The sequence below is a fragment of the Archocentrus centrarchus genome, chromosome 23 (genome assembly GCF_007364275.1).
Source record: "Archocentrus centrarchus isolate MPI-CPG fArcCen1 chromosome 23, fArcCen1, whole genome shotgun sequence".
NCBI lineage: Eukaryota > Metazoa > Chordata > Actinopteri > Cichliformes > Cichlidae > Archocentrus > Archocentrus centrarchus.
In genome coordinates this window covers 12,515,122-12,541,055 of record NC_044368.1, presented here as the reverse complement: position 1 = coordinate 12,541,055, position 25,934 = coordinate 12,515,122, and the positions used below count along the sequence as shown (strand labels likewise).

The 25,934-nt window shown below is 41.4% G+C and overlaps 1 protein-coding gene across 1 annotated transcript in view; it reads left to right on the top strand.

Annotated features, from left to right (window-relative positions):
- Positions 1–25,934, top strand: part of wnk1b (WNK lysine deficient protein kinase 1b) — an 86,645-nt gene that overhangs the window by 12,879 nt on the left and 47,832 nt on the right. Inside the window, exon 2 of the mRNA XM_030719795.1 lies at positions 25,089–25,261. Within this exon, the coding sequence (XP_030575655.1) occupies positions 25,089–25,261 (173 nt within the window). The remainder of the gene's footprint in view (positions 1–25,088; positions 25,262–25,934) is intronic.

Here is a 25,934-nt window from a genome sequence, read left to right as displayed (position 1 = left end):
TCTTTCTGTCCTATAAATAGCAGCAGAGCAGCAGAGTGTCATCTGCCGAGCCATAACTAGAGCAGAATGAGTGGGGACTGTATGTAGCTGCTTGTGTCAGAGTGTTGTCTTTATGTGTGTAGAGTCTACTTTTTATTCCCACCTAGAAGTGAAAGTTGTGAAAATGTGACTTGACAACAAATTACGGATGCTAAAATCTGCCTGGTGAAACTGTGAGTTATAATTTCAGCCTCCTCTCTCACGTGGTTTCCATACGCTCTGATGGTGTAGTATATTTTTGTTGGTATCAGCATATTGAACCAATCGACACTGCCGTTGTCCGTCACTGATGGGCAGTCATGATACTGAGCCTAACGATATCACTGCGCCTACATGCCAGTTAGAGCTCTTCTTTCTAAGGCCCTAGTTACAGGCCTAGAGACTGGTTGGCGATCCCTTGGGAACAACTGGTCACTATGGGGGGAAAAAAATATGTATTCCCTGACCAGCTGGCAAGTGGGTGCTGGAGGTTGCTGGCTGTCGCTGGGTGAAATTAGTCGCAAGGAGGGTGCTGCATCCAAAACCTTCTTGGTCACTACCAGATTGATACAGTTGGTTTGCATGGAAGACGCCAACTTTTAGTCTGCAAATGCTTGCCATCTACTTGGTGAACAGTAAGGTAACTCACAATAGTGGGATGCAAAGTGGAAATGCAAACATTCACCTTCAAAGTAAAAGTTGCGCCTCTTGAAATGTGATGGTTGCAGCAGTAAAGCACAACTTTTAATCTGGAGAAGAATGTTGTTCATTCAAATCCCGATTCCAGTGTTGGAATTTTTTTGTTAATCGGATGAATTAGTTTCTAATTTAGATTTTAATTTCCATGGTCAGTTTGTGGAGAATGGAAGTGAGTCTTCTAAACACAATGCTGAGTTAGTGGCACCACATTGAAAAACACATACACACAACCTCAGACTCTGTGGTCAGTGAGGCAGGAAGTTCTCCCCACCAGATTAGGAGTCAATCCCTCATAAACCACACTTGCATGATGTAATCACCACAGAGCGAGATCACATGGATGGTATGCAACGCTCAGTGTCATTTAAATTGAATGGGAAAGCCCCCTTGGTCTCTTTAATCCCGTGGTCGGGTGCAAGGATGAACAGCTGCATGATTTGCAGCCATCATCTCCCTCAGACCGTTCCAGCTGTGGTGCTGGAGGACAGCAAAAAAAGTATTGCTCTTTTACTTTTAAAGCCCTGCATGCCATGAAAACCACAAACCTTTTTTTTGTTGTTGTTGTTGTTAGTTTATGTGTTTGTCTGTATCATATACCGCAGTTTTTTCCCAGTTAGAAGTCTCACCATAGCTGTGGTCAGTAAGTCAGAGTTTTGGGTTTTAGTCACCAAATTCATGAAGCATTTGTCTGATTCAGCTGAGCAGTTTTTATCTTCCCCCCTCCAGAAATTAGTTTCTGCAGTGAGATAAGACAGGCCACTGAGGTATTGCCTCATGCTCTTATCCCAAAATCATCAGGTCCAGTGTTGGCTCGAGCAGACTGCCCTTTTTGATATTGTTTCAAAGTGACTTCCCATCTTTATGAAGCTGGTCTTTTGAGTAAGGCCATAAATAAGCAGTTGGTCATAGCATGGAAAGAACATAGTAGCTTTAGTGAAAAGCCACAATTTTCACAGAGGTTGACGACTTGCAGAAATGATCTTTTGAGCTGCCTTTGGCTGTGGAAACCTCACATAAAAGTTAACTCAAGGATGAACAGTCATGCCTCCTTTTTAAAACTGAGAAGGAAATGTTGGCATTTGATAATTGACCTTAAATATTTGCTTTGGATTTCTTTTTCCAAAGTGACACTATCAAAGATTATTAATGTTTTATGGTATCAGCCCCATTTGGCTGCTTTGGTGTAACCGTATATTGGTGCATGCTGGCTCACTGTGAATAATGGAGTGCATTGTTAATATTACTGGTAACACCTCTGTTTTTAGTACAATGAGTCTGAAATGTCTGAAATGGAAAATGCCCGTCGCCCGTTCTGTGTTCAAACAGGGACTGATGAGCAACAGGTGTGCAGGACCACTTAATATAGTAGCATGACTCTTAGGGGCTCCCCTCATTGTATGCAGCACCACCACTACAAGATTTAAAAAAAGACATCTCAAAAGCAGTGTGCCTCCAGGCTTTTCTTCACACACACATAAAAACACACACACACGGACAAGTTATTAAAAAGCGGGGTTAACAGAGAGGTCAGGTCTGCTTGTTTACGGTTGTCCTTCCTTTGTGTTCATTAATGTGTTTGGGTTGTGTTGCGTTGCCTATTCACTGTGTTAAGGGTGATAAACGGTTCATCTCTGTCATGCTGGCGTTGTCCCAGGTTCAGTTACGCTGCAAAGAGGGAGACGCTGAACAAGCAGGAGGAACACGAAACTGGAGAAAACCCTAAAAAAAAATGGGGAATGAAAGCCATAAAAAGAGAGAGTGTGATGCTTTTGACTGATGTGCATGGGTTTGATTGTGGCTTTTTTTTTTATTTATAGTGTTGCAGCTACTTGAATACTTTCTATTCTGCGGTCATCTAAAAGCCTCTGTCCAATCTTGCTGCATCAATATTTAATTTTAAATACCTCTTCCTCCTCACTACAATGTGTATCCATGCCTATTTGGGTAAATATTTTAAATGCCACTGCATTGCAGCTAAAGGTGCAATGCAGTGGCAACAGATTAAATTATTAACTGATTAAATGCCTTAATTTATTTTTTTGCTAATTAAAAAAAAAAAACCAAAAGCAGTGGGACAGATATAAACTAAAAGAAATACTGGGCAGGAAGTAGAACAGAACCTCAGTGCACACAGTACATAGAGAAGCAGACTTTAAAATAGCCTGGACAGATAACTCACAAGTACAGACAAGAAAGGGCTGAAGGCAAGAGGCAAGGGCAGAAACAGAGCTGGACAGCTCTGAGAGACGGTAATGGCTGACGAACAAACCGGAATGAGGGCGAGATATTTGCACAGATAAATGGAGACAGACAGAGAGAGATAAATAGAGAGATGCAGACAAAGTCGCAGAGAGACGAGGCAGCTAGAGGCGGAGCAAGAGAGGGTGAGACGGACAGGGTGAGTAAGAGTAAGATGGAAAGTTAATGGGCAGCTTTAGGAGGTAATGGACTGTAGATCCCCTGTGGTCTGACGGCCATCCCATTCAAACTGTGTACTTTAGGCATTGTCTGCTCCACTGTATATTCAATTTCCAGATGCTCCTTTGTCCAGGGGCTTTTGCACAAGAGTGCAGAGCGGCTCTCACCACCATCAAAGACAGCGTTGCAGTTTAGTTTCAACTTGGAGGAATTATTTGACGTCAGGTTGAATTTTTATTTATTTATTTTTGGTTAAATTAACTGGTTTAGTTCTGCGAATTGAGGCATAACTGGACATTTTGAGAAATAGACGGATTACTTTTGAGAGTCCACCAATATGTGTGCTAATATTGACCCTGGTGAGTCACATATTGGCAAATAAGAGGGTATTTATTGTATATTTATCTGTTTGGTTACACTGGTGACATATATATAAAAAAAAATAGTTCAGTGAAAGCTGAAAAGACCAAAACAGGCCGCATGTCTTTGTTTCCATGGGAAACATGGATAACAACAAAATAAACAAACAGAAAAAAAAATATTGGCTTAAACACTGGTATCCACCCAGAATTTCACAATCCTGCGTTCTCGTATTACTGTACCGCAAACGTCCATCCTGCATTTCATATTGATAATACCTCTGTGTGTGTGTGTGTTTGAAGTGTGGGTGGTCATGCATTTATGCATGCAAAGCCGTGTAGCTTTATTTGCAGAAGAACAGGTTAGGGTGTTCATGTATCTTCAAATGCTAGCCAAAAAGAGCTTGTGCTTTCATTGCAGGTAGAAATGGGCTTTTCTTTCTTTTTTTTTAAATGCATCCTTGTCATAATTAGCAGTTCTTTACAAGTGGGAGCAACTCTGCATCACAGGTCTTTGCTGTTGGATGCTTTCTTCATATGACAGAGCAAACCAGGTGATAAAGAGATGCACACACTGGTGCACAGAAGGCAAAAAAAAAGAAAAAAAAAACATGTTGCATCCTTAAGTTGCAGGTGGCACTGAAACCACACCAGTCTACAACACATCCGCACTCTGTGGTTACTGCTTGTACGCATAAACGCTTTGCACAGTTCTATTTCTATATGGTGGAAAACATAATTCAGATATTGTGGTCAGCCACCAGCCGGCTGCCGCTTGTGCGCATTCGTCTCTGTAGTAACCCATCAAACATGCGACCTGGCGGAATTACCTGTGTTAAATTTCACCTGAGAGTGAAGACAGGAGAGCAGAGTTTTTAATGACCTGAAGCAATGTTGTAGAAAAGAGGGGGCCAATATTCATTCATTCCTCCACAGCAGTGTGAGGCACTGCTAAAAGGTGCTTCTACCAGCTCTTGAATCATCGGGGGTACTTAGTTTTTCACAGTACTGCATATTTAATCGGTTTATGCAAGTAAACATTAGGAAATGCATTACATTTGATAGCACTGTAAAGTACTGCATGTTGAGGACACACAACCACAAGAAATATTTGATCAGCACTCTTGACCATATTTGGAATTGCTGGTTTTTCTTCTTATTAATTGTAAATTTCCACCAGATTTGCTGCTTCGGATTATCTATAAACCGAGACAACAGCATAAAGCGATCATTTGGCATTTAATTTCGCCACTCTGTGTGATTAAACTTGCAACAGAGAGCTTTTTTTTGGGGGCGAGCTGAGCAGTATCTTCCAGCACATTTTAGGGGGGATTTAACTGTAAAACTCTTTAGAAGGCTTCCCTTTTTTGTTGAAACAGCAAATCTGCTCTGACTGCAGTGGTGGGGAATGTCCTTAATTAGCCCAAACATTAACTCTGTTTCAGCTCACTAGCTTAAAGTGAGCAAAAAAAAAAAAAAAGGGAGGGGGGGGTTGAGGTCAGAAAGAAGGAAGAGAGAGAGAGAGGAACAAGGAAGTACACAGTACTTCTGATGCTATCTGGATTAAAGCGTACACCTGTGTCACATCACTCACCGGTTTTTATCTTTACTTTGCCAGAAATGTACCTGTAAGGGTTGATTTTAAATGTTGAGCAACACTCATATATGAGCCAGTTTGTCAGCGAGTGCGAACGAGCACGTAACGGGTAATCATGCCAAGGCAAACAGTATTAGTGTGTTCTGTTGTGACCCACTCTGTCCCAACATGTCTGGTTTACTACGTTCCCCTGATATTTTGGATCTAGGATGTAAAAGTTTTTTTTCCATCTCTTGTTTTAGAGCATATTTATGTCCCCTTTACCTATTAAATCCTTGCTTTTATGTTTAAACTAAGCTACTGAGTGACTTTAGTGTCACTTGGGAAGTTCTGCTGGGTGATTTTTCAGTATATTTAGACGTCTCCTAGCGTCAACAAACGATTAATTATTAGAGAAATAATCTGCAGGTTAATTGCGAATGCCCCCTGCTTTAAAATTAACCCTTAAAATGAGGTAATAAAACCAAAAGAATAAGAGTGCGATAGAGACATCATCTGAACGTTTCATTAATCAGGCAGGTTTAATCTTGACAAAGCTCCTGTCTTCTGTGTTGGCTGTTTGCTCTTTCTCACAGACTCAGATCTGAGTCAGGTACATACACCTGTCTGAGGGGTGGGGGTGGCGGGGGATTACGTGTAGCTCTTAAAAACAGCAGATGTTTTGCATCATACTTCTACTTCCTTTGCTGTATTTATACTTTTTCTCTCCTGTATCTTTGACTTGCCATTCCATCCAGCCCCCAGATGACCACATTTTGACCCTGGTATTTTCTCAGTCTGGTGCACAATCATTCGTCCTTCTCTCCATTCTTCCTGCCCAGCTCTTCTCTCTCTGTCTGCCTTTAACTGATTTCTCTCTCACTCCACACCTCTGTCTTTCTCTCCTGCATTGTAACCACGCACTGCTCTCCTTTTATGTCTCTTTTTTTTCCCCCCTCGATCTCTCCCTCTTCCTCCAGCTGTCGACCCTCAGTGTTATGCTGTTGTCTTTGAACTTGTCTTCCTCGTTGCTATCATTCTGCTGTCTCTCTCCCCCTCTCTCTCTCTCTTTCTCTCTGTCTCTCCACCTATAAATAGCAGTCTCGTGGGCTGGAGGTGTTAGCAGCAGCAGCAGCAACAGCGGCGCATGATTCATATTTTCAGCTCTGCCTTCTTTTTTTTTTTTTTTTTTTTTTTTTTTATTTACCTTCACCAGTGTCCTCGCTAGACTCCTCACTAGCTCCTTCACTTCTCCTTTTTTTCCCTCCACTTCTTAGTTTCTTTACACATGAAGGCATCTGGATCATGTTCAGATTGCTTTCACCCTGGTAAACTCTGGGAGTGTTTGTGTGTGTGTGAGTGCTTTCCGTGAATAGAGGCCTTGAACAATCATGCCCTCCATTCATCAGCCAGTCTCCCCTTTAAACTCTGGTGTGACCTCCAACTGCTTAGTGCTCAAAGTTGGAAGTAGCTGGTTGTGTAGGGATGCTAGATTTATGAATGTTTAGAATGAGCAAGTGAGTCAGATTTTAAGGATAGAGTGAGACATCTGAGGAAAGTTTTTCTCCCACCTTCCAAAGAAAGCAAACATGGATATATAGCAGAACAGTGGGTCATTCAAACTCAGTTCCTAAGAGGATCTCTGCTGCAGAGTTGCGGTCAGGTTTGTACAGTAAACAGAGGCACAGTACTGCAAAAGACACCCTTCGTTTCTTTATATTTTGCTTCCACTTTCTTTAACTTTCTTTTTTTTATTTATTTATTTATTATGTATCCTTGAGTTCACCAGTCTTTTTGAAGGTCTTTCAAAAAAATTTTTGGGACATCGACCACTTTTTTCACTGATTTTCAGTCCAGTCTTTGTACCTGACCATTTTCAGAGGGTTTTGTTTTCTTTTTGACAACTTAAGTTAAAATTGGTTCTTTTTGTCTCTTTAGCACTTTGCTACTAGAAGCCTGTCACAAAAGCACATAATCTATTTCCATTTCTTTAGCTGAATCTGTAAAAAAATGCCCAAGATAACAGTTTGAAAGCCATAAAATAGTATTTTTGCACCAACAAGGTGGACTGAAGAGGTAATAGCCAAAAATTTGGCATATCTCAGCATGGTGTGCAGTGTGTCCTTTAAAACATACGAGTAGATGGAAGCCTGGAGAACTATTCCTGAACACTCCTGAACACACAAGAAAGCTGCCTAAGAGAGTTCAGACTGTGCTGAAGAATAAAGGTGGTCATAATATTGACTTTTGAGCTCATTAGAATTATACAACCTCTTTTTTTTTTGCCTTATATGCTGTATTTCCATGTATGCTTACCTGAGGAATTACATATGAAAACAGAGAGGATGAGCCACGTTAATACCGCTGGATTGACTGAACATTCGGCCGCTCTGTTCTTAAGAGCAGAGCAGGCTGTTTTTAAAAGCAGCCTTTTAGATATGTAAACTGAAGAGCATCTCTGGTACTCCGCTGTGATAGAAGACTCTTGTGCTTCCATTTTTGGTCATTTTGGGCCACAACCAACAATTATCAATTAATGCAGCCTTTATGCCACTGGTTAAATGCTTTGAGATTTTGATTTAATAATTTATAAAAATCAGTGGTAAAGTCCTGTTACAGTCAGTTAAACATTTATGTAATTGCAGTTCATACATTGCGCTACACTTACACTGATTATTATAATTTAGCCAGTTTTTCAGTTCATACCAGCTGTCAAGTCACATTCATGCAGCCATCAAAATAAGCATTCACACACACGCACCTACTCAAGGAGAGAGATTGAGGGGTCCCATTGAGCAGAGAGGCCCGAGGTCAGATTTTAGGGTCAGCGTTTGGGTCACTTGAGGGGTCTGTTGGGGGGGACGCGCTGAGTGATGATGGACTGGTAGAGGCGGAAGACAAACACAGAGGAAAACTCGCGTGAATCATATTTGATGATCGGCGCTGACTATGAGTGTGCATGCCAATCCCTCATCAATTATATTTATCTCCATCTGACCCCGCAGTGATGAGGGAAGCGGTTTGGTTTTCAGTGACAGATGAGTCAGGCTTTTTTTTTTTTGTGTTCACTTAATCCATCCTGGTCTTTATCCTTACTGTTAATTCCCCCGTCCTTGCATGTTCGGTAAAAACAGTTTTTTTTTTTTTATCATCTGCCCTTTTATTTATTCATTTATTTTATTAACAACACCGTCTCTTGCTCCAGAGAGATTATGCACTTGGCACACACACACAAAACAAACCGGCCTGTTGAAATCACCGCCAGTGGCACCTATGGGGTAGATGCCTTCTGTATGATTGATACTGTATAAATAACTGATGCTCAATGAGCTCTACTTCAGACACGTGAGGAAGCCGCAAACACGTGCGCATTTGTACCTCAGGTTCGGGCATCCTGCAGCATTTGAAAAAATATTTTATGGTAATGCCTACTGAAATAAATCTAGATAATAACAATGTACTGTACAGAGCTGTAATAGCAGCTGTCAGTAAACTATGTCAACACAGTAGCGGAAGCTTGAATGGTGCAAGATTTATGATGTTTGCTCACACACCTCTGCATTGTTTGTCTGTAAGTTTGCAATCAACGAGTCACAATACTCCCATATGAAAACATGTGACTCATGTTGTTTTGTGATGTGATCAGGAAGTTGTGCTTGGCCCCAGCCCTTCACGTTTGGGGGGTATGGTTCCCTCTACAGTCACAGAAATAAGCTTCGAGAAGTAAAAATATCATAAGAAGCTTAAAATGCTCTACATATCGAAATGTGTGGCATGCGTCGCACCTCATGTGGGACAGTGTGCCTGGAAAAGGAAAGGACTTGCTGCTGGGCGAGGTTTTGCATTCCCTGCTCGGTGGGTGAACCATGACAGTAATGTTTCCAGATGGTGGGGGTTCAGGCACAAAGTAGGCCCAGAAGTTTAATTCCCTGTACCCGTGATACACTAAGTTTTTCATACAGAGGGATAGTGTCTGGGCATATCTGACTTAATGTGCATGTGTTCAGGTTTTTATCAGAGAATTTAATGATTTACTCTGGACTGCAATATTCACGCATGCTGATGCTGCTGTATGTGTTGGCACAGGACTTATTATTGTGGCAAGTCTTTTGAAGTTATGGTTCTGATGGATCATATGTTGGCGCACACACACTTCTCTCTCCTCGCTCCTGGGCTTTGAGTCTGAATGGTCGCCAGTCATCACATAAAGGGTCATATGTCCAGAAAAGCTGCTTGAACAGACAGCTTGTTATGGTCGAGCTGTCTTATCAAAAACTAGATGGATTTATCAATGCAAACATCCTGGCTGAGCAGCACTTCCTTTAGCGCTGTATCCATACATGTTGTGTGTGTCTCTGTGTGTGTGTCTGGGCTTGCACTGTGCATGAATTCATGTTTAGCACTTGCTCTGTTTCTGCCCGACTGAAACTTTCTTACCTACTTTTTTCTCCTTCTCTGACTTCAACCCTGTTTTTCTGACCTCTGTTAAACCTCCAGCAGCTGATGTAACACGTGTATGTGTGTGTGCGCATGCGTGTGAGTGTGCGCGTGCATGCATGGTAGTGCTTTTTGTTTTTATCTCAGCCAGCAAGTCTAGTAGAGGGATTTCTGTTGACATTGTCCTTCTCTTGTTTTTTGGCTTGTTCACTTCATTAATATGTAATCTAAATGGATGGAAAATGCATATATGATTAAAATACATCCAAATATTTTGTATAATACATCTGGTCATTTTCACCTTATGTATATAATATACTTAATGTATTCTTACATTTTGCACTCATCTTTGCACTTAAAATCAGTTTTTCATGATATATGTTTTCACCTTTATACCACATTGCCGTACATAATGAGTCTAATAAGCAGCACTTGGGTTTGTTTCAAGTTCATACAGTTATATGTGGCAGCTCATTCTTACATACTCCACCTGTTAAAGTAGTTAACAGAGCCAGGAAATACTGAGTTATATTCATGCATGCTGCTAGCTAATGAGTTCATAGCTAGCCAAGAAACTCCAGCAGCAGTTGATTAAATGCATTTTTGAAAAATCTGTCCAAGATCTGGTCTCCCACTTACCCCATATCATCTTCATAAGTAAATACATCCATATTTTCTCGCTTTTTGAATCTGGAAAGAATAGAGAAGAGCAGCATTGGCGTCTCTTACATTTTGTCCCAACCTTTATGTCTATTTTAGGCTGCAATTGTTCTAACCCAGGCTTAAAAAATCATATTGTCATATCTTATTGTTATCATTGTTCCAAAGGAAGAAGGTTGGATATCTTTCATATGGTGCAGTATTCAGGTTACAGACACAGTGAAAGTTTGTGTTACAGTTACAGCACTTTTACCGTCAGTGGCGATAAAAGCTTGCTTATTATACAGCTCTTTGTAAAGCTAATTGTAGCCAGATGCACTTTCTGATTAATTACAGTGTTTCCTTTGAGAGGCAGCAGAGCTGTACATTATTGTAATTATCCAGTTTCTCGCCACATAACAGAAGAGTCTGCCAACCATTACAGCAAAAAGAAGCAGCTGAAATAACAGGCTAACTTCTTTTACTATAGGCTTTGGGCTGGGACCCAGAGTGATCCACAAGATGAACTCAGCTTCCCTGGAATAATGAAGTAGTTAGTTAGGTAAAGTAAAGCATGAAATTTAAAGCCAAAAAAAAAAAGCAGCATTCTTTTCATGCAAGCATGGCAAAAACAGAATTTGTACAATTCTTATGAGTATTTGGCATGGCCACATTTATTCTTCAGCCTGAACTCTCTTAGGCACACTCTTAGTCTTTAGGAATAGTTCTTCAGGCTTCTTGAGAAGGACATTCAAAGCTCTTCTTTGGATGTTGGCTGCCTTTTATTCTGTTCTCTGTCAAGATGATCCCACACTGCTTCAGAAATGTTGAAATGCAGCCCCAAACCATGACACAGCCTCCACCGTGTTTTACAGTCGGCTGCAGACGCTCACTGTTGCACCTCTCTCCTGATCTCCTCTGAACACATTGACGGTGATATAAACCAACCAACCCCCCCCCCCACACACACACACACACAAGCCCTGTTGCCACAGATTTTCAGTCCAGTTCTTGCATATTGTGGCAAACATGAGCCTTTTCTCCCTGTTTCCCTTCCTTAAAAATGGCTTCTTGACAGCCGCCCTTCCCCTGAGACCATTTCTGATGAGACTTCAATGAAAAGTCAAAGTGATTGAAGTGTAACTATCTTGCAATCAAGAAGAGACTTGCAGGGAGAAAATGTCAGAAAGTCCTGCTCACTGTATTGCACTGTGATACCACTTTTTACTGTGTGGAAAGATATTGTGAGTTACTTTGTGATTCACACCCATAGTTGTGAAACTTTAGCGGTACTTTGCACGTTACACACCTGCTGTTTGCCTTTAGTCTGAACAGTTAGGATTTTTAATGTTTGCAATGAATTTTTAAACTTTCTTAAAGAGGCTTTTCTGGGCTTCCGAGGGAAGAAGATGGAAAAAAAAAAAAATCCCAATTTAAAAAATAAGTTATTTCATGCCTCATTATTTTAAACAATGTTAGCCTGAGCCGAGGTAAGAACGTCTGATTCTGGCTGTCACTTTATGAATAAACCTTTTGATATTCCTCCCTTTGCAAAAGTGTCTTTGTTAAAAGTTTTAATCTGGGTTATCTTGGTATAATAGTTCGCTTTGGGAAACGTTTGTTATATTGTATGTGAATTTTTGTAGTAGTCTCATTAAAGAGGCCTCGTTGCCATTATTACACGTATCTATCCTGAGAATGAGACTCATTATGAAGTTATACAATTCTGCTTTTGTCTTAATTGACAGCTCATTATGTGCACATCTTCCCTCCCACTCCTCTCATCTCTCTTCAACTCCAGCATGTCCTCTCCTTCCTTCCTTTTATTATCTTCCCTTCTTCCTGCTTTTTGCTCTTTTTCTTCTCTTGGTCAGCCATTCAAACGCCCGTCTCCTCCTCTCTCATCTTCCTTTCCTCGTCTGCTCTTCTTCTCTGCTGTCATCATCAGCCCTCCTTCTCTACTCTCCACCCCTTTTTCTTTCCCTTTAATTTCCCCCGTTCCTCTCTTCATCTTAGCAGTTTTGAATGCCTTCCTACTACTCTGTCCTCTAATTTCTTTCTAAATAAGTACAGTATTGAAACTAGAAAGACAGTGTTTTCACGCATCAGCAGCACCAGCAGCACAGTCCTCATTTTGCTTGACAAAGGCAGTGTGTTTTTTCTAGTTGATGTAAGCGTTACACTGACTCAGGCCTTGTGACATTGACATCTCTGTCTCTCACTGAGTCTTTAGTGAGACAGACAGGCACCTCTGCAGTAACCCTACACCATGAGTGTGTGTGTGTGCGCGCATGCACAGTGTTCTCACAGTTATTGCATCATTGTGTCATATAATCCAACCTCCATTTCTGCCTCTCTAGACTTTTCTCCATCGCTCTCATCTTTTGTTTGCACAGTTGACTACACTGTAGTTGTCAAGGAAAGTGTACTGTTTTTGAAATCAGTCTTTTTGGGCTCCACAGTCTCGTCCAGTTTCCTTCTTCCCTGAGAAAAGTTATTATTCGAGTGTGCAAACTCTGTTGTTCACTGTATGGAATATCTCTACATTGTGTGTTGTCCCAACAGGAAACACTTCAGAGGACAAATATGCCCATTTCCTCTCCCCCGTAACCTCACTTCCATCCTCGCCTCTGCTGTAACGCCTCGTCCTCGCCACCTGCTTTGTTTGTCGTGTGTGCAAGGTTTTCTGCGCTTTTGCGTCTTTAAATGTGTAAAAGTGCAAAGGAAAGGGTACAAAAAAAAGTCAGGAATGATGGGTGCCTTCTCATACGATCACCCCTGTTTGTGTTCAAATCAGTTTGATTCAAATCAAATGTCTGAGAGTGCGCATCTCAGAGGACTACTTGAAGAAAGCAAAACTAGGCTAATGTCTCGCAAGACTGTGCACTTTGGCAGTAATGGACTCACATCTGGAACAAATTAACCCTAAAACCTGCATGTAACAAAACCACAGTCACTCGTCAGACAGACCCCACAGAGAAATGCACATAAACACACACATGGCAAGCATGCGCGCACACACACACAGAAACACATACACTTAGCTGCTGGTCATACTGGATCTCATTCAGTTGTCTCTCACAGATTACTTCAGATTTTATGGCATGGCTCTATCGGTAGCCTGTATCTGTTCAGCGTCTCTGGTTACCCTGTCAGAGATGGAGCCTAAATGGGTTACTCTCCCTCGCTTTGACCAACCAGCGGCAGAGGAAATATGGGCCACTGCTAAGTGAGGAAAAGGGCAGGGCGAGAGACAGAAAGACAGCAGAGAGATATGGCTTGGGAAAAAAGAGGGCGGAATGCAGATGTTCTTTCACACTCATTTCCATTTGCAGCCATTGCTAGTTCCTTTTGTCTCATTTCCTCACATCTCTTTGCCCACTCTCCTTCTGTGTTGACATGAGCTAATCCTCCTTTTATGTTTATTGTATAGAGGAGAGTTGTGAAGCGGTGTGTGTATATTTGTGTATTTATGCACACATGCATATGGCTTCTTCCCAGTTGTGCATTTCCTTTAGTGGTTCTTTGCGCACATGTGTGTGTGTGTGTGTGTGTGTGTGTGTGTGTGTGTGTGTGTGTGTGTGTGTGTGTGTGTGTGTGTGCCTTCAGTGTTTCTGTTAATCTGTTGACAACCTTGCGGCGCTTGTGGAGGAGTCTGAAATGGCACAGGCGCACAAACGCATCATTGACATGGTGTGGAGTGTCCTTTGAGTCAGTGTGTGTTTGTGCTGCAGCAACACTATATTCATGTAAACACCCGGTTGGTTACTCGGACTAAAGTGGTTGTTAGACTGGCAGAGCATAAATATTGAGCTTTTTAAAAATTCAGCGCACAGTTTTAAGTGCATGCTTTTACTCTCCTCTCTGTTTGTGACCTAAAATTATGTTTTATGTAAAAACTCCCAACTAGTACGTGTTTAAAAGAATAAGGGAAGGTCATGGAAGAAATTCCTGTGGGGTGCCTTCCTACAGTAGTCAGTTTCTGCCACTGAAAAGGTAAAAAGGTAAGTCTACAGTTCTAAAGTAACAAAGTGGAGAAAGTACAAGATGACAATTATCAGTCAGTATAGCTAATATAGATGTCTAAGTTAATAGGAAAGTGAAAAGCAACGGTTGGGGGGGTCACAATAGTGATAGGTAAAAGAATTTAAAAAGCCTATTTAGTTACAGTCATGTGAAAAAAGGTTTGCGTTCTTCCGAAAAATGAAGCACACTCAATTTAATACCTTGCAGAACCACCTTGAGCAGCAATAACCTGAAGTAATAATTTTCTGTGTGCCTTTATCTCTTACATCAATGTGGAGGAATTTTGGCCCACTCTTATTTACAGCGTTGCTTCAGTTCATTGAGGTTTGCAGGCATTCGTTTCTGCACAGCTCTCTGAAGGTCCCACCGCAGCATTTCATGCAGGTTGGAGTCTGGGACTTTGACTGGGCCATCGCAGCACCTTGGTTCTTTACCTTTTCAACCATTCTGTTGTAGATTTGCAGCTGTGCTTGGGATCATTGTCCTCTTGCATGACCCAGTTTCAGCCAGGCTTTAGCTCTCAGACAGATGGCCTCACATTTGACTCTAGAATACTTTGATATAGAGACTCAGTGATTGCAAGGTGCCTGTGGCTGCCAAACAATCACAGACCCCCCCCCCCCGGTCCACCACCATGCTTCACAGTTGGTATGAAGTGATTGAGCTGATATGCTCAATCACTCAACGTAGTGCCGTGTATGATGGACAAACATCTCCACTTTGGTCTTGTCTGTCCGAAGGACATTGTTGCAGAAGTCTTTCCATTTGCAAACCCAAGCTGTGCTGCCATGTTCTTTTTAGAGAGAAGAGGCTTTCTCCTGACAGCCCTTCCATACCAACCACACTTCTTCAGTCTCCTTCTAGTTGTACTATTTAAATGGTGCCATTTAAAGTCAAATCAGATGAGCACACTTGAAACATAACAGTTGGTGTTTGAGGAAAAAGGTTGGGAGTTATTGCTGTAGATTGAATTTTTCCCTATGTGCTACTTATGGCTTTGTTCTCAGTTTATTATGCTGCAGATAATAATAGTCTGTCTTTCTATTTTTGTTTACGTTGCAAGAAATATTCCAACATTTTGGGGGGGCTGAACTGAGACTAGTCCGGCAAAGTCAAAAAGGTTGAAGTTAATGAAATTTTTGAAGAAGATGACTATAACTAGGATTTGTCAGGTTTCCATGCCATGCAGATTTCCACTGGACCTTATTTCATCTTATTAATTGCGCCAATTTAATACTGTCACACTTTCCAAGTAAAGGAAAGTTTTTTAAAAAAAGACACACAAAGTGCTGCTATGTGATTGGATGCTGATGGCTACTGATGCTCTTTAAAGTGAAACTAGAGAAGAGTTGAATTTCAGCTTAAGTGTTAATAGTGGAGGTCTAGTTTTAATGGAGTGTAAAGTGATAGTCCTCCCAGATTATGTCATGTTTTTTTTCTGGGACAGCCCTGGTCCTTTCTCTAACACTGACCCCAACACTCTGTTGTCATCATTTATTCTAACAGTGCGATGACCTTGGCATGATATGTCATTTGCATGTTATAGCACTGAGGAGCAGCACACACAAACACACACAGCATATAAACACACAGACATGGATATTAGATTTCTTGTAATGAACTCCTGCCGGTAGCATCTGTTGGTATTTTAGTCAGCTTTGGAAGGGATTTCATCCATGATCCTCCTACAGTACATGAGATGTTTCTTCAAAGCTTCAGAGACTTTCTCAGCAGCCCTGTCTGTATTTTATTTAATTTTTCCCCCCTGGCATTGAACATGCAGCTCATTCAGTTGAAGGGATAGTAAATAAGATTTAAAGGTTGGAGGAGTATACCCTTCAGGAATGGATCATTTCCATTCTGTCTCATCTGTTTATGATGTGTTAACAGAGAGGCAGGTGGATTTGTGCTACAGTATATTGAGACTGCAGCCTTTTAAACACAAATACCCCACCTCTGAACACACACATACACACACACACAGAAAAAAACAGTTATCACATTATACAATACTGCTGCACAAACACAAGTGTTTAATGCACACTTGATGCAACCCACTTGTTTCGGCATCATGGAGGATCTGTTATACTATGGAAGTTTGTTTCTACCACAAAAACAAAAAAAACCCTAAAAAACTCGCCGTCCATAACTCGAAATTTCAAGTTAATAAGTCAAAATTTTGATTTATGTATCTCAAAATTAGCATTAATAATGAAAACTTTTAGTTATTCCTGCCAATCAGGAAGCTCCGTGAAAGAGGTCATTCCCTTTTTACCTGGAAGCAGATGATTTGACGGTAAATGACGGGAAAATTTTGTCTTATTTTCCTGGAATTTTGAGAAAACAACTCAAAAATGGATGGCATCTTTCTTTTTTTTTATTACAATAATAATTTTTTGTGGCAGAAACAAGCTTCCATAATTATACTGTTTCCAGTTCTACATTTGAACTAATAAAGTAGCTTTGCGCCCAGACTGGCGACCTGTCCAGGGTGTACCCTGCCTCTCGCCCTGTGGCAGTTGTGATAGGCTTATTCAGTAGCACCTTGTAAACAGTTTTTGCAGTCAGTGCAGTTATTTGAACTCTCAGTACAGACTGCTTGTTTTGTGTATTTAGGACCACTGTGTACTAAGCCATTTATGAAATTACAGGGAGCTAAAATCTTGATATTTTCACCCTGTTTCCAGTTTTTAACTCACAAACGGATGACACAAATTAAAAAGAAGGAAAAAGAAAGCAAGTTGATTTATTACAACTAATGAAAATAAACATCTAAACCAAACAGCAGCTCGTCCCCTGCAGCAAAGTTGCTTTTTTTTTCTTAACTCAAAAGCCTTCCATTGTGGCCAGAGGAAACCTTTCCACTGTATCCCTTTTTTTTTTTTTTTTCTTTCATGTGACTTCACTGGATCTGTGTTTGCTGTTTGAACAACAAAGGAATCAACTGTTGTTTGCTAATCGTTTCATTTAAAACTATATTCAGTGAATACAGCTTTATAACAGTCCTGCTTTAGGCCTTTGGCATTAGTGTGTTAGACTATAAGCTTTGCTATAAGAGATGATGTCCTGTAACTTGAGCATGTTTAAAGGACATTGAATTCTCCCTTATTGTTTGTTTTAAAGGTCGTTAAAAAGCAAAGTATAATTCGTTATAGCCTCTTTGACATGTCAAGCTCAAGATGACCAAAGTTTTATTTATTAGCTCCTGGAATCGGGATTATTCCAGGTATAATGAGATTCTTTGTTCATGGCATGCTGTTGCAGATTAACACTTTAGAGCGAAAAACTTAACACCAGAAGTTCTGCTCGTTATCCTCAGATTTCCTCTCATTAGCCATGGATCAAGTCGACCGGATCAAGTGACTTAATCGTAGTGGCTGATGTGGGTGGGTTGCCATGTTTAAAACCTATCCTGCTTTTAATTTGAGGGAATCTTGTGAATGGAAAATGTGTAGGATAGTAAAGGAGTAAAAAAAAATTGTCAAGGAAAAACACTGAAGAGACAGAGAAGGGGAGGGGAGATGAAGCGTGACCAGCAGAGCAGAGGGTAATGACTTCACTGGCAGAGAGTGTATGTGTGTGTGTGTGTGTGTGTGTGTGCTTTTGTGTGCGCCTGTGGCTGTCTGCACAAAGTACACAACACAGAGTTGGGACAATAGAATGCACACTGAGTGGCAGGCTGAGATGGCACCTATTGTTAACAATCATGAGCATACAGCATGTGCACACACACCCAGAGGTCCCATGAATGGGCCTGTTTGTGTACGAATGAGATAAAGGGCAAAAAAACAAACGTCAGTGTAGGAGAAAGTAAACTGAAACGTCAGACATCTGAACATATTCTGCGAAACAGCATTCAAAGCACCTACATACAGCATCATGTATCTCACCTCATTCACTACCGAATCCACTGATTCTGCTGCGCCTAGCTAGAATTACAATACACACAACGTGCACGCGCGTGCACGCGGGCACATGGCCCTGGTTACTGCAATATGTCGAGTGGTGATTGATGGGGAAACCAAAAACCACCTTAATACGGGGAAAGGGGGGTGGGGGGGGGGGGGTGGCAGAGAAACACTGAGTGAGTCAAGCAGTCGCAAAGACCAGCAAAGACGAGTGGGAGACCACAGCATAAAGCAAACACTGAGGCTTTTTAGGTGTGAATGCCTTTTGAAATGATTTGATCAAAACTAACTTTCTCTGCCTTCTGTTCTTTCTCTTTTCACTTATTCTGATTCACAACAGATGCTAATCCTCTCTCTCTCTCTCTCGCTCGGTCTCTCTCTCGCTCTCGCTCTCTCTCTCTCGCTCTCCTGCTGGCTAACCATAACAAGCTGTGGTTAAGGTCTTGGAGAGGTTTTGGTTTGTGTGTGCAAGTAACAGTAAAGCATGTGTGGGTCTTTGTGCGTTTGTGTTTATTAGATGTGTAGGTGTGTATGCTGGAAGTGGGGTATGAGGTTCTTTGCAGGAGAGTCTTTCCAGAGCGTGGGGGGTCTTAATGGAACGTCCCAGGTCTTTTTTGTGCACTTGTAGACACACGTGTGTGCACACACACACACACACACGATGAGGTCTTTAGAGTATCTAGACACAAACCAGCTCATTCACCCAGCTAAGGGGTAATTAGGATTTACACGTCCTGATTTTTCTTTCTCAAGTTACAGACCAGCTTTCTTCAAAATTTGGGTCAGGACTCTAAGGTTGATTAGAAGAAATTCAAATGGGGTCAACAACACAGTCTGGAGGACTTGGATCAGAAGTTTGCTGCATGGTTGCATGATTACGGCAACAAAAAAAAACAGATGCTGCATTTTGATGGTATTTGTTTTAATTAAAGATTTTCTGTCTACGTTAACCTGGGATGAGGCTTGCCTGTAGCATGCAACGGGAAGCAGTCCACTTAAGCTGCAATCACACGTGATTTAGGCGAAAGTAGCCGCCTGGGTAGGTCGTGCAGGATGCAGGACACACACCGCCCGAGGCAACAGAACTTGCGCTGTTCGCACATCAGTGCATTCCAACACCACACTGATATTTATGAGGCGCGTTAAAGACTGTTTAGGGGTCTGATCCGACTGTGTTTTGCATTTGCGTTCTCACGTGCGTCTCTACTGGGTGATGCCTCGAAAAGTTCAGGGTCACAGCGCAGATAGCAAAATGACTTAATACTCACCCCTTGCATCCCTCGTGTCAACAGGTTTTGACATGGATGCATCATCTGGTTTTAAAACAAAACATCTGTTAATGCGTTTAGCAGCATAAACGGGATCTAAGCACTTATTTTTCTTCATATTTTGGACCCACGGCTTATTGGAATCTGCCAATTTGCTCGTCACTTGAATATTTTGGATCATAAGTGTCAGTGTTCATTTGGAGCACTATGCTAAAAGCACAGTTTTGCTATTGATATTTTGTTTTGGGGCTTATTTTGCACCCTTATACTGGTGTAATATTTGATATTAAACCTAGCAGACCTGTCAGTATAACGGTGGTAAACTCCGCACCATGTGCAATAATGTGCCTTTTTCATTTTAGTTGTTAGACTATGTGGTAACATATTTTCAGCCAGTGTTTGTATAAAAAACAAAGAATAATAATTTTATTTGTTGTCAGTTCTTATTGGCTCTAGTTTTACAGTGCTGACCACAAGGTTATTAATGCTGCAGCAGGATGTACGGTATTGTTCATAAACACTTAACTGTACCATCTGTTTAATCTGTTGAATGCTGTAATTACTCAGATTTATATCTGATGAAGTCTCCTCTTGAACCTCTCGCACAGTTTGATGCTTAAGTGTTTTCCGCTGAACTGAGTCATCTGCTGAAGTGTGGAACCAGTTGTGCTCGCTTCAGTTTAAGGTGGAGTATATTGATGTTCGTTTGACGCAAGCATTAATCATATTTTATTTAGTTTTTGAAGGCATCTCTGGCCCCACATGAGCATACACGCACACACTAAAAATCTTGTGATTCTGGAGGTATTTTTCCTCTGAATGAGGAACAGATTTAGTATGAATCCTTGGGAAATACCCTGTACTCAATTCCTCATAACACCTGTTAGGATCAGAAACTTTAACAGATTTGTAACTGGCTGGTGAAACTGTTAAAGTTCCTCATGATTTAGAGTTTTCCAACTAATTTAAACTGTCAGAAAAGTGTTTTTTTTTTTTTTTTTTTTGTCCCTTTTTTCAAAACTTAATAAAATAACTGGTATATAATGGGAAGCCTGAGAAACTTGAAACAGCTAATCTTGTAATTATTTATGCTATATTTAGGCATCTGTTGTCCCCCTGAGGGATTAGCCACTTAATACAATATCCTGTAAGTTTAAAGAAGACCAAGTCAGAGTGTTTTTTGTTTTTTTTTCCTGGCATTTGTGTTGCTTTCTTGTGTTGCAACCTCATTCCATCTGGTTCTGCGAGTGCTGATCTCCTGTTGGGGTGCAACAGACCAGAGCAGATCACATGATCATAGTGTTAAAGCACAGAGGGATGTCCAGACTAAATTAGCTGATCAGAGGGTATCAGCTTGCAGCCTCTGCAGGAAACCTCATAATACTGTGCATGTGCCTGTGCCTGTGTTGACTATTACAGAACCGAAGTGGGGCAGACATACTTAGTGCTGTCACCTATGCAGGGATATATACGTGCCTTCTTTCAAGTTGTCAGATGGGCTGAGGGAACACAGTGGGAATGCTGTGCCGGGATTAGAGGGTGAGAAGTCCTTATGTCAAAAAGACGTGTGTGAGTGTCAGATAAGAGGCTGCTGATTTGAGTGTGTAGGCGTGTCTTGCTTTTAAGTGTGTGTGTATGAGAATAACAGAGAGATGTGGGTTTGAATGAAAAGTGAGAGGATATTTTTGAGACTGACAAACTCGAGTCTCATGATGTTTTGAAGCTTGGATGGAAAAGAAGGGATGAGAGAGAGAGAGAGAAAACACAATTCCCAACAACATGATTTATGTGTCACGGATCAGATTTATTCCTTAAATACCCACATCCTGACAACAGCTTTGTTTTTTTTGTTTTTTTATACGCTCTTCTTCTAGATAAAATTCCTCTGTCTCTGAGCATTGTGGTGCAGCCACCACTACTGTATGCATCAGAGATGTGTATCCATTTATACACTAGAACAAAGAAGGAAACATTAATAATGGATTAGCAGCCCCATTAGACTCGTTGTCTGCTTTCTCTGCTCATGTCTGTGGACACAAATGTGCACACATGTGCTTGTGCTGTCATTACTTCAGATGCATTTCCTGCAGACTAACTGTAACACTAACCGTATCCGCCTAAACCTGACCTTCAACTGAATCATCACCACATATGTTACATGTGACACACTTGCTTTCAGTCGCTGACTGCGTAAGCACATTTGTTCGTGAGAGATGGGAGTGCACACACAGTGAGTGCATGAACGGGTGATTAAGTCAATGAGCGAGTAAATCTTCTAATGCCCGGGGGGGTGGGGGTGGGGGGGTGTCTTAGCAGAGATATGAGTGGTCAGGGTCTTTTCTAAGTGCTGCTGGGAAATGGGCCGCTGGCTTCCAGTCAGTCAGGTGACCTACGGCTATGGTGACTGGAGTCATGTGATCGTAATAGGAAGGAGACAGTAAGAGAGTGGGGAGTACAGTAAGCACATATGTGGATGTTTCTGTGTGTTGATTGCTAATGGGCCATCTCTGGGTTTCTGCAGGATGAAGGGATAAGCTGTTAGAGGCCATAAAAACTCTCACACCCAACACACACTCCTTCACACACATTAATGCACTTCAGAAACACACTAAACCTTTTAGACCCCCCCCCCCTTTTTCCCTCTCTAAGTCATATGATATAGATGAGGCCCTGGGTTATACAATATGACAGTATGAGATCATCACCTCAGAGATTGTCCTAATCTCTGAAGCAGCTCACAAGATTTTCTAATAGCTTTTATAACATTTCCAAAGACTTGCACATCGTGACCTAACAGTGCTGTTGAGTGGCTGTTGAAATGGGTGTTGTTTGTCATTTAAATGATGAGACTTGTTCTTTTCTTTTTGAAAACTGCTCTTACACAGCATACACAGCAGTTTACAGCAGACGTTACATAGGTGGACTGCCTAGGTATATTAAGGGTAGCCAAAAAGTGTATTTCATGACTCGTTTGATTTTTTTTTTTTTATTTTCATTTTTCATCTGGACAGGACAATTCCCACACTCTTATTTGAAAAGTTTAGCAGCCGCAGACCCTTGCCCATCTTGTGTTTCCTTACTAGGAGGCTGACCAGGTCACTGCTGTGGTCTTCTTCGATATCAGCTGCTTTGGAGAGCTCCTCATCCTGCGATCAGATAAACTCCAACTCCGCTGTTTTGGGCTGCAGTTTGTTGTGTTCTTGTGTGGCTCAGGAGTTCACTTTAAGTTCGAGAGCCATTCTAGCCAGATGTGCAGCAGGTGGGAAGCGGTTTCACATGGCTACACTGACGTCACAGAGGCTGCATTGCAGATCAAGGACTACAACACTGCCGGCACATCATGGAGCTTGGGGGTCTGTCTGCAGATCAATAGATTCTCTGAAGAGGCAGCTGATTTATTTTTTTTTTTTATTTGGTAGAAAGTAGGCACCTTGTGTAGTAGAAGAACCTGGAGTTGTCCTTTCCTCCTGCAAGTAGAATAGAATTCTGTTGGAAACCCTGCACACGCAAAAGGGAAGGCAAGAAAATGCGCCCTCACATTTACACGTAAATGCTTGAAGCAATCAAATATTCCATGAAACAGTTATTTTTAGTGATGATGATACAACCTACCATCTAAAATGTAAATATCTTTTTTTTTTTCTGAAATACTATACGGCTTCTATAAAACATATTAGATGTAATGTTTCAATCTGTTTCTTTAAATTTTAGGGAATAGTCGGGTGTGCCAAGTTTGTTTTTTTTTGGGGGGGGGGGTTCTGGCCCTGTTATAAAAGCAGACTGTGTACTGCAGCTTTAAAACCATTTGAATGATTGATGGCAAGTGTCTCCTTTGTCTCAGATGATTTCGCTAATGCACTGGATGTTTTGTGTTTTGTCGAATTCATACTCAGAGTACTAAAATACAACAATACAAAGGTTAAAAAAAAAAAAGAGAGCAGATTAACAGCATTTTATGAAAGGCAGTGTTGATGTTTTTGACTGAACCAAAATAAAACCGTTGAATGACGTGCCCTCATAGGACCTCTTTTTCAAAAGTGGTTGCCTTGGCGATAATCCTTGTAACATTATGGGAGTAGGTGCCTGAGCTCTGACGTCTGAGCTTGCATCCTCTGAAACGCTGCCATTTCTTATATTTTCAGACGGTGTACTGTGTTGTCAGTACTTTGATACAGACGCAGCCCTGTGTGTCAGTCCTGCTGCTCTTTCTGTGCTCATCGGTAAACCTGCCGGGTCACTTTCCCATAATTTCATCTTCTAAAAGGGGCGCCGACGTTATGAAACGTCCTGGATGTGTGTCACGACTTCCTCTCAGAGCATAAATATTTGAGCTTATATCCTCTGAGTATTGAGGTTTTGTCACCTTATTTTATTGTCATCAGGCAGCGCTGATTTTATTTATTTTTGGGGGAGTGATGTGCTCAATCTGTCAAATATGGTTAGACACAGAGCTGGTGAAAAACACGCAGATAAATGCAAATAAGTACACAAAGACATTCACACTAAAATGGACACACAAGCCTAGGACAAGTTCCTAAATAATCCGTTAAATTGCAACAATTCAGTTCGGTTTTATTTTGCTAATTCACAATAGTCGACCCAAGGTGGTTTATATTGTGAGGTGAAAACCCCAGCAATCAGATGATTCCCTATGAGCAAGGATTTGTTGACAGACAAGCACACGAGCACACCTAAAGTTCTGTACAACATCTCACCCACTCACACTGCCCTTTGCGTTTTTATTGAGGGATCAGTGGTAGAGCTGGAATTCCCGTTAAACTGAGACTCCCACTGAGAGGCTGCTACCACTTCAGGTAAAGACAGCTGAAACTTGGTGCAAATGCTGTAGGCTGCAATTCCCATTGGGAATAATATGATGAACATAAGGAGCTGGAAGGTGAGGATTCGATTTGTGTGCATTAGCCAGAAGCCTTTGAGCAATTGTGTCCATTATCACCGAGATAGCGATCTCAGGGGTTAGCATCTTATGATGTTCTGGTTCTGGCTTTTCAGATAATGAACTTTTCCTAAAAAAAATCTGACATTTTCTAAACCCAACTGTTTATGAGTAGTTAATCATTAGTTGAGAACGCTGACTAATTCTGTAAAAGCAGGCTTGTTGGCGAAATGTATTGAACACGCAGTGCAACACAGGTGTGAATATTAACCTCTAGTTTGTAACAGAGTGCCTCACAAATAAATATTGCACAGCTCGGGTCAGAAGAAGATGAGAGTGGCATGCAGCTCCAGACTGAACCTAATGGATTTTTTGTGGAGTCTTTGAGTTAAGATGAAAGGACACTTCTGTTTTATCCCCGTCCACATCCTTTCCTTGTATAGTGCAGCAACGTTTTCTGATAGGATCAGGCTTCCCCCGTTTCATCTGCTCTTGGATTTCCATGTTTAGCTGCTGCATCAGTGTCAGATGGAAAAGATTATTGTTATCAGTTTCTCTGAGCTTGTATGGAGTCATGTTTCATAGGAATTGTCATTCTCCTCCCCTCCCATTTTCTTTTCTGCATAATCTCTTTGTTCTCGTCTGATTAGCTCTCCTCTCCACCCCTCAAAACCTCTTCCTGACTTGATTTGATTATAATTGCACATGCTGTAATAATGTTGTACTACTGACACAGCATGCTTAATTTGGGAAAACATTCCCTCCCTTCAGATCCACAGTGTACTGTTTCTCTCAGTTTTGTGTATATACGCAACTAATTTTCCCTCTCTGTCCTGTGCGTAGGATCGTAAGCTGTCCAAGTCGGAGCGCCAGCGGTTCAAAGAGGAGGCTGGCATGTTAAAGGGTCTCCAGCATCCTAACATTGTCCGCTTCTATGACTCCTGGGAGGGTCCCTGCAAAGGAAAGAAATGCATTGTTCTTGTTACTGAGCTCATGACATCTGGCACGCTGAAAACGTGAGTACACGAGGGATGAAATGCATTTTCCAACATGTTAATTTATTGACTTTTGAGATTAAGAAGCTGTGCTGCATACAGTACATACCACCACAGCTGGAGCTTCGTCACATATTAGCATTAACTGCATGTTAAGAAGTGCTCACTGTTAACACCTTTACCTACAGTAGCATCCATCCTGCCTTTTTCTCTTGAAGAGCGCTCTTAGCACAGATGATGACTCACCTCCAGGTTTTCATTGAAATGTAAAACACACACATCTGTGTCATCCTCTTTCGTATTAAACTGATCTGCAGTTTTTCTCTCTTTTCAAACGTTCAAATGGCCTTTCACAGCAGTGTTTAAAGCACCTCACATCCCAGAGTGTCAGTGCTGATTGCAGCTGTGAGTCAGCCAGTGTGCCTGCATTAAGCAGTGTATTTATGTCACTTACATGACCACAAAGGGCGAAATGACGCAGAATCATCAACAGTGATCCAGCTTTTTATTGAGGAGAGTTTTTTTTTTTTTTTTTTCTCCCCCACACAGTTGAATAAAACTGTGTAGGTCCCATTCATGTCACTGATAACGGCTCGGACATATCAGGGCGTGGATACAGGACCTCTGGGGTGTCCTGTGGGTTGCCCTGGCAGGAATGGGGGCCCTCTGTGGATTAAGCTTGTTCCACAGCATC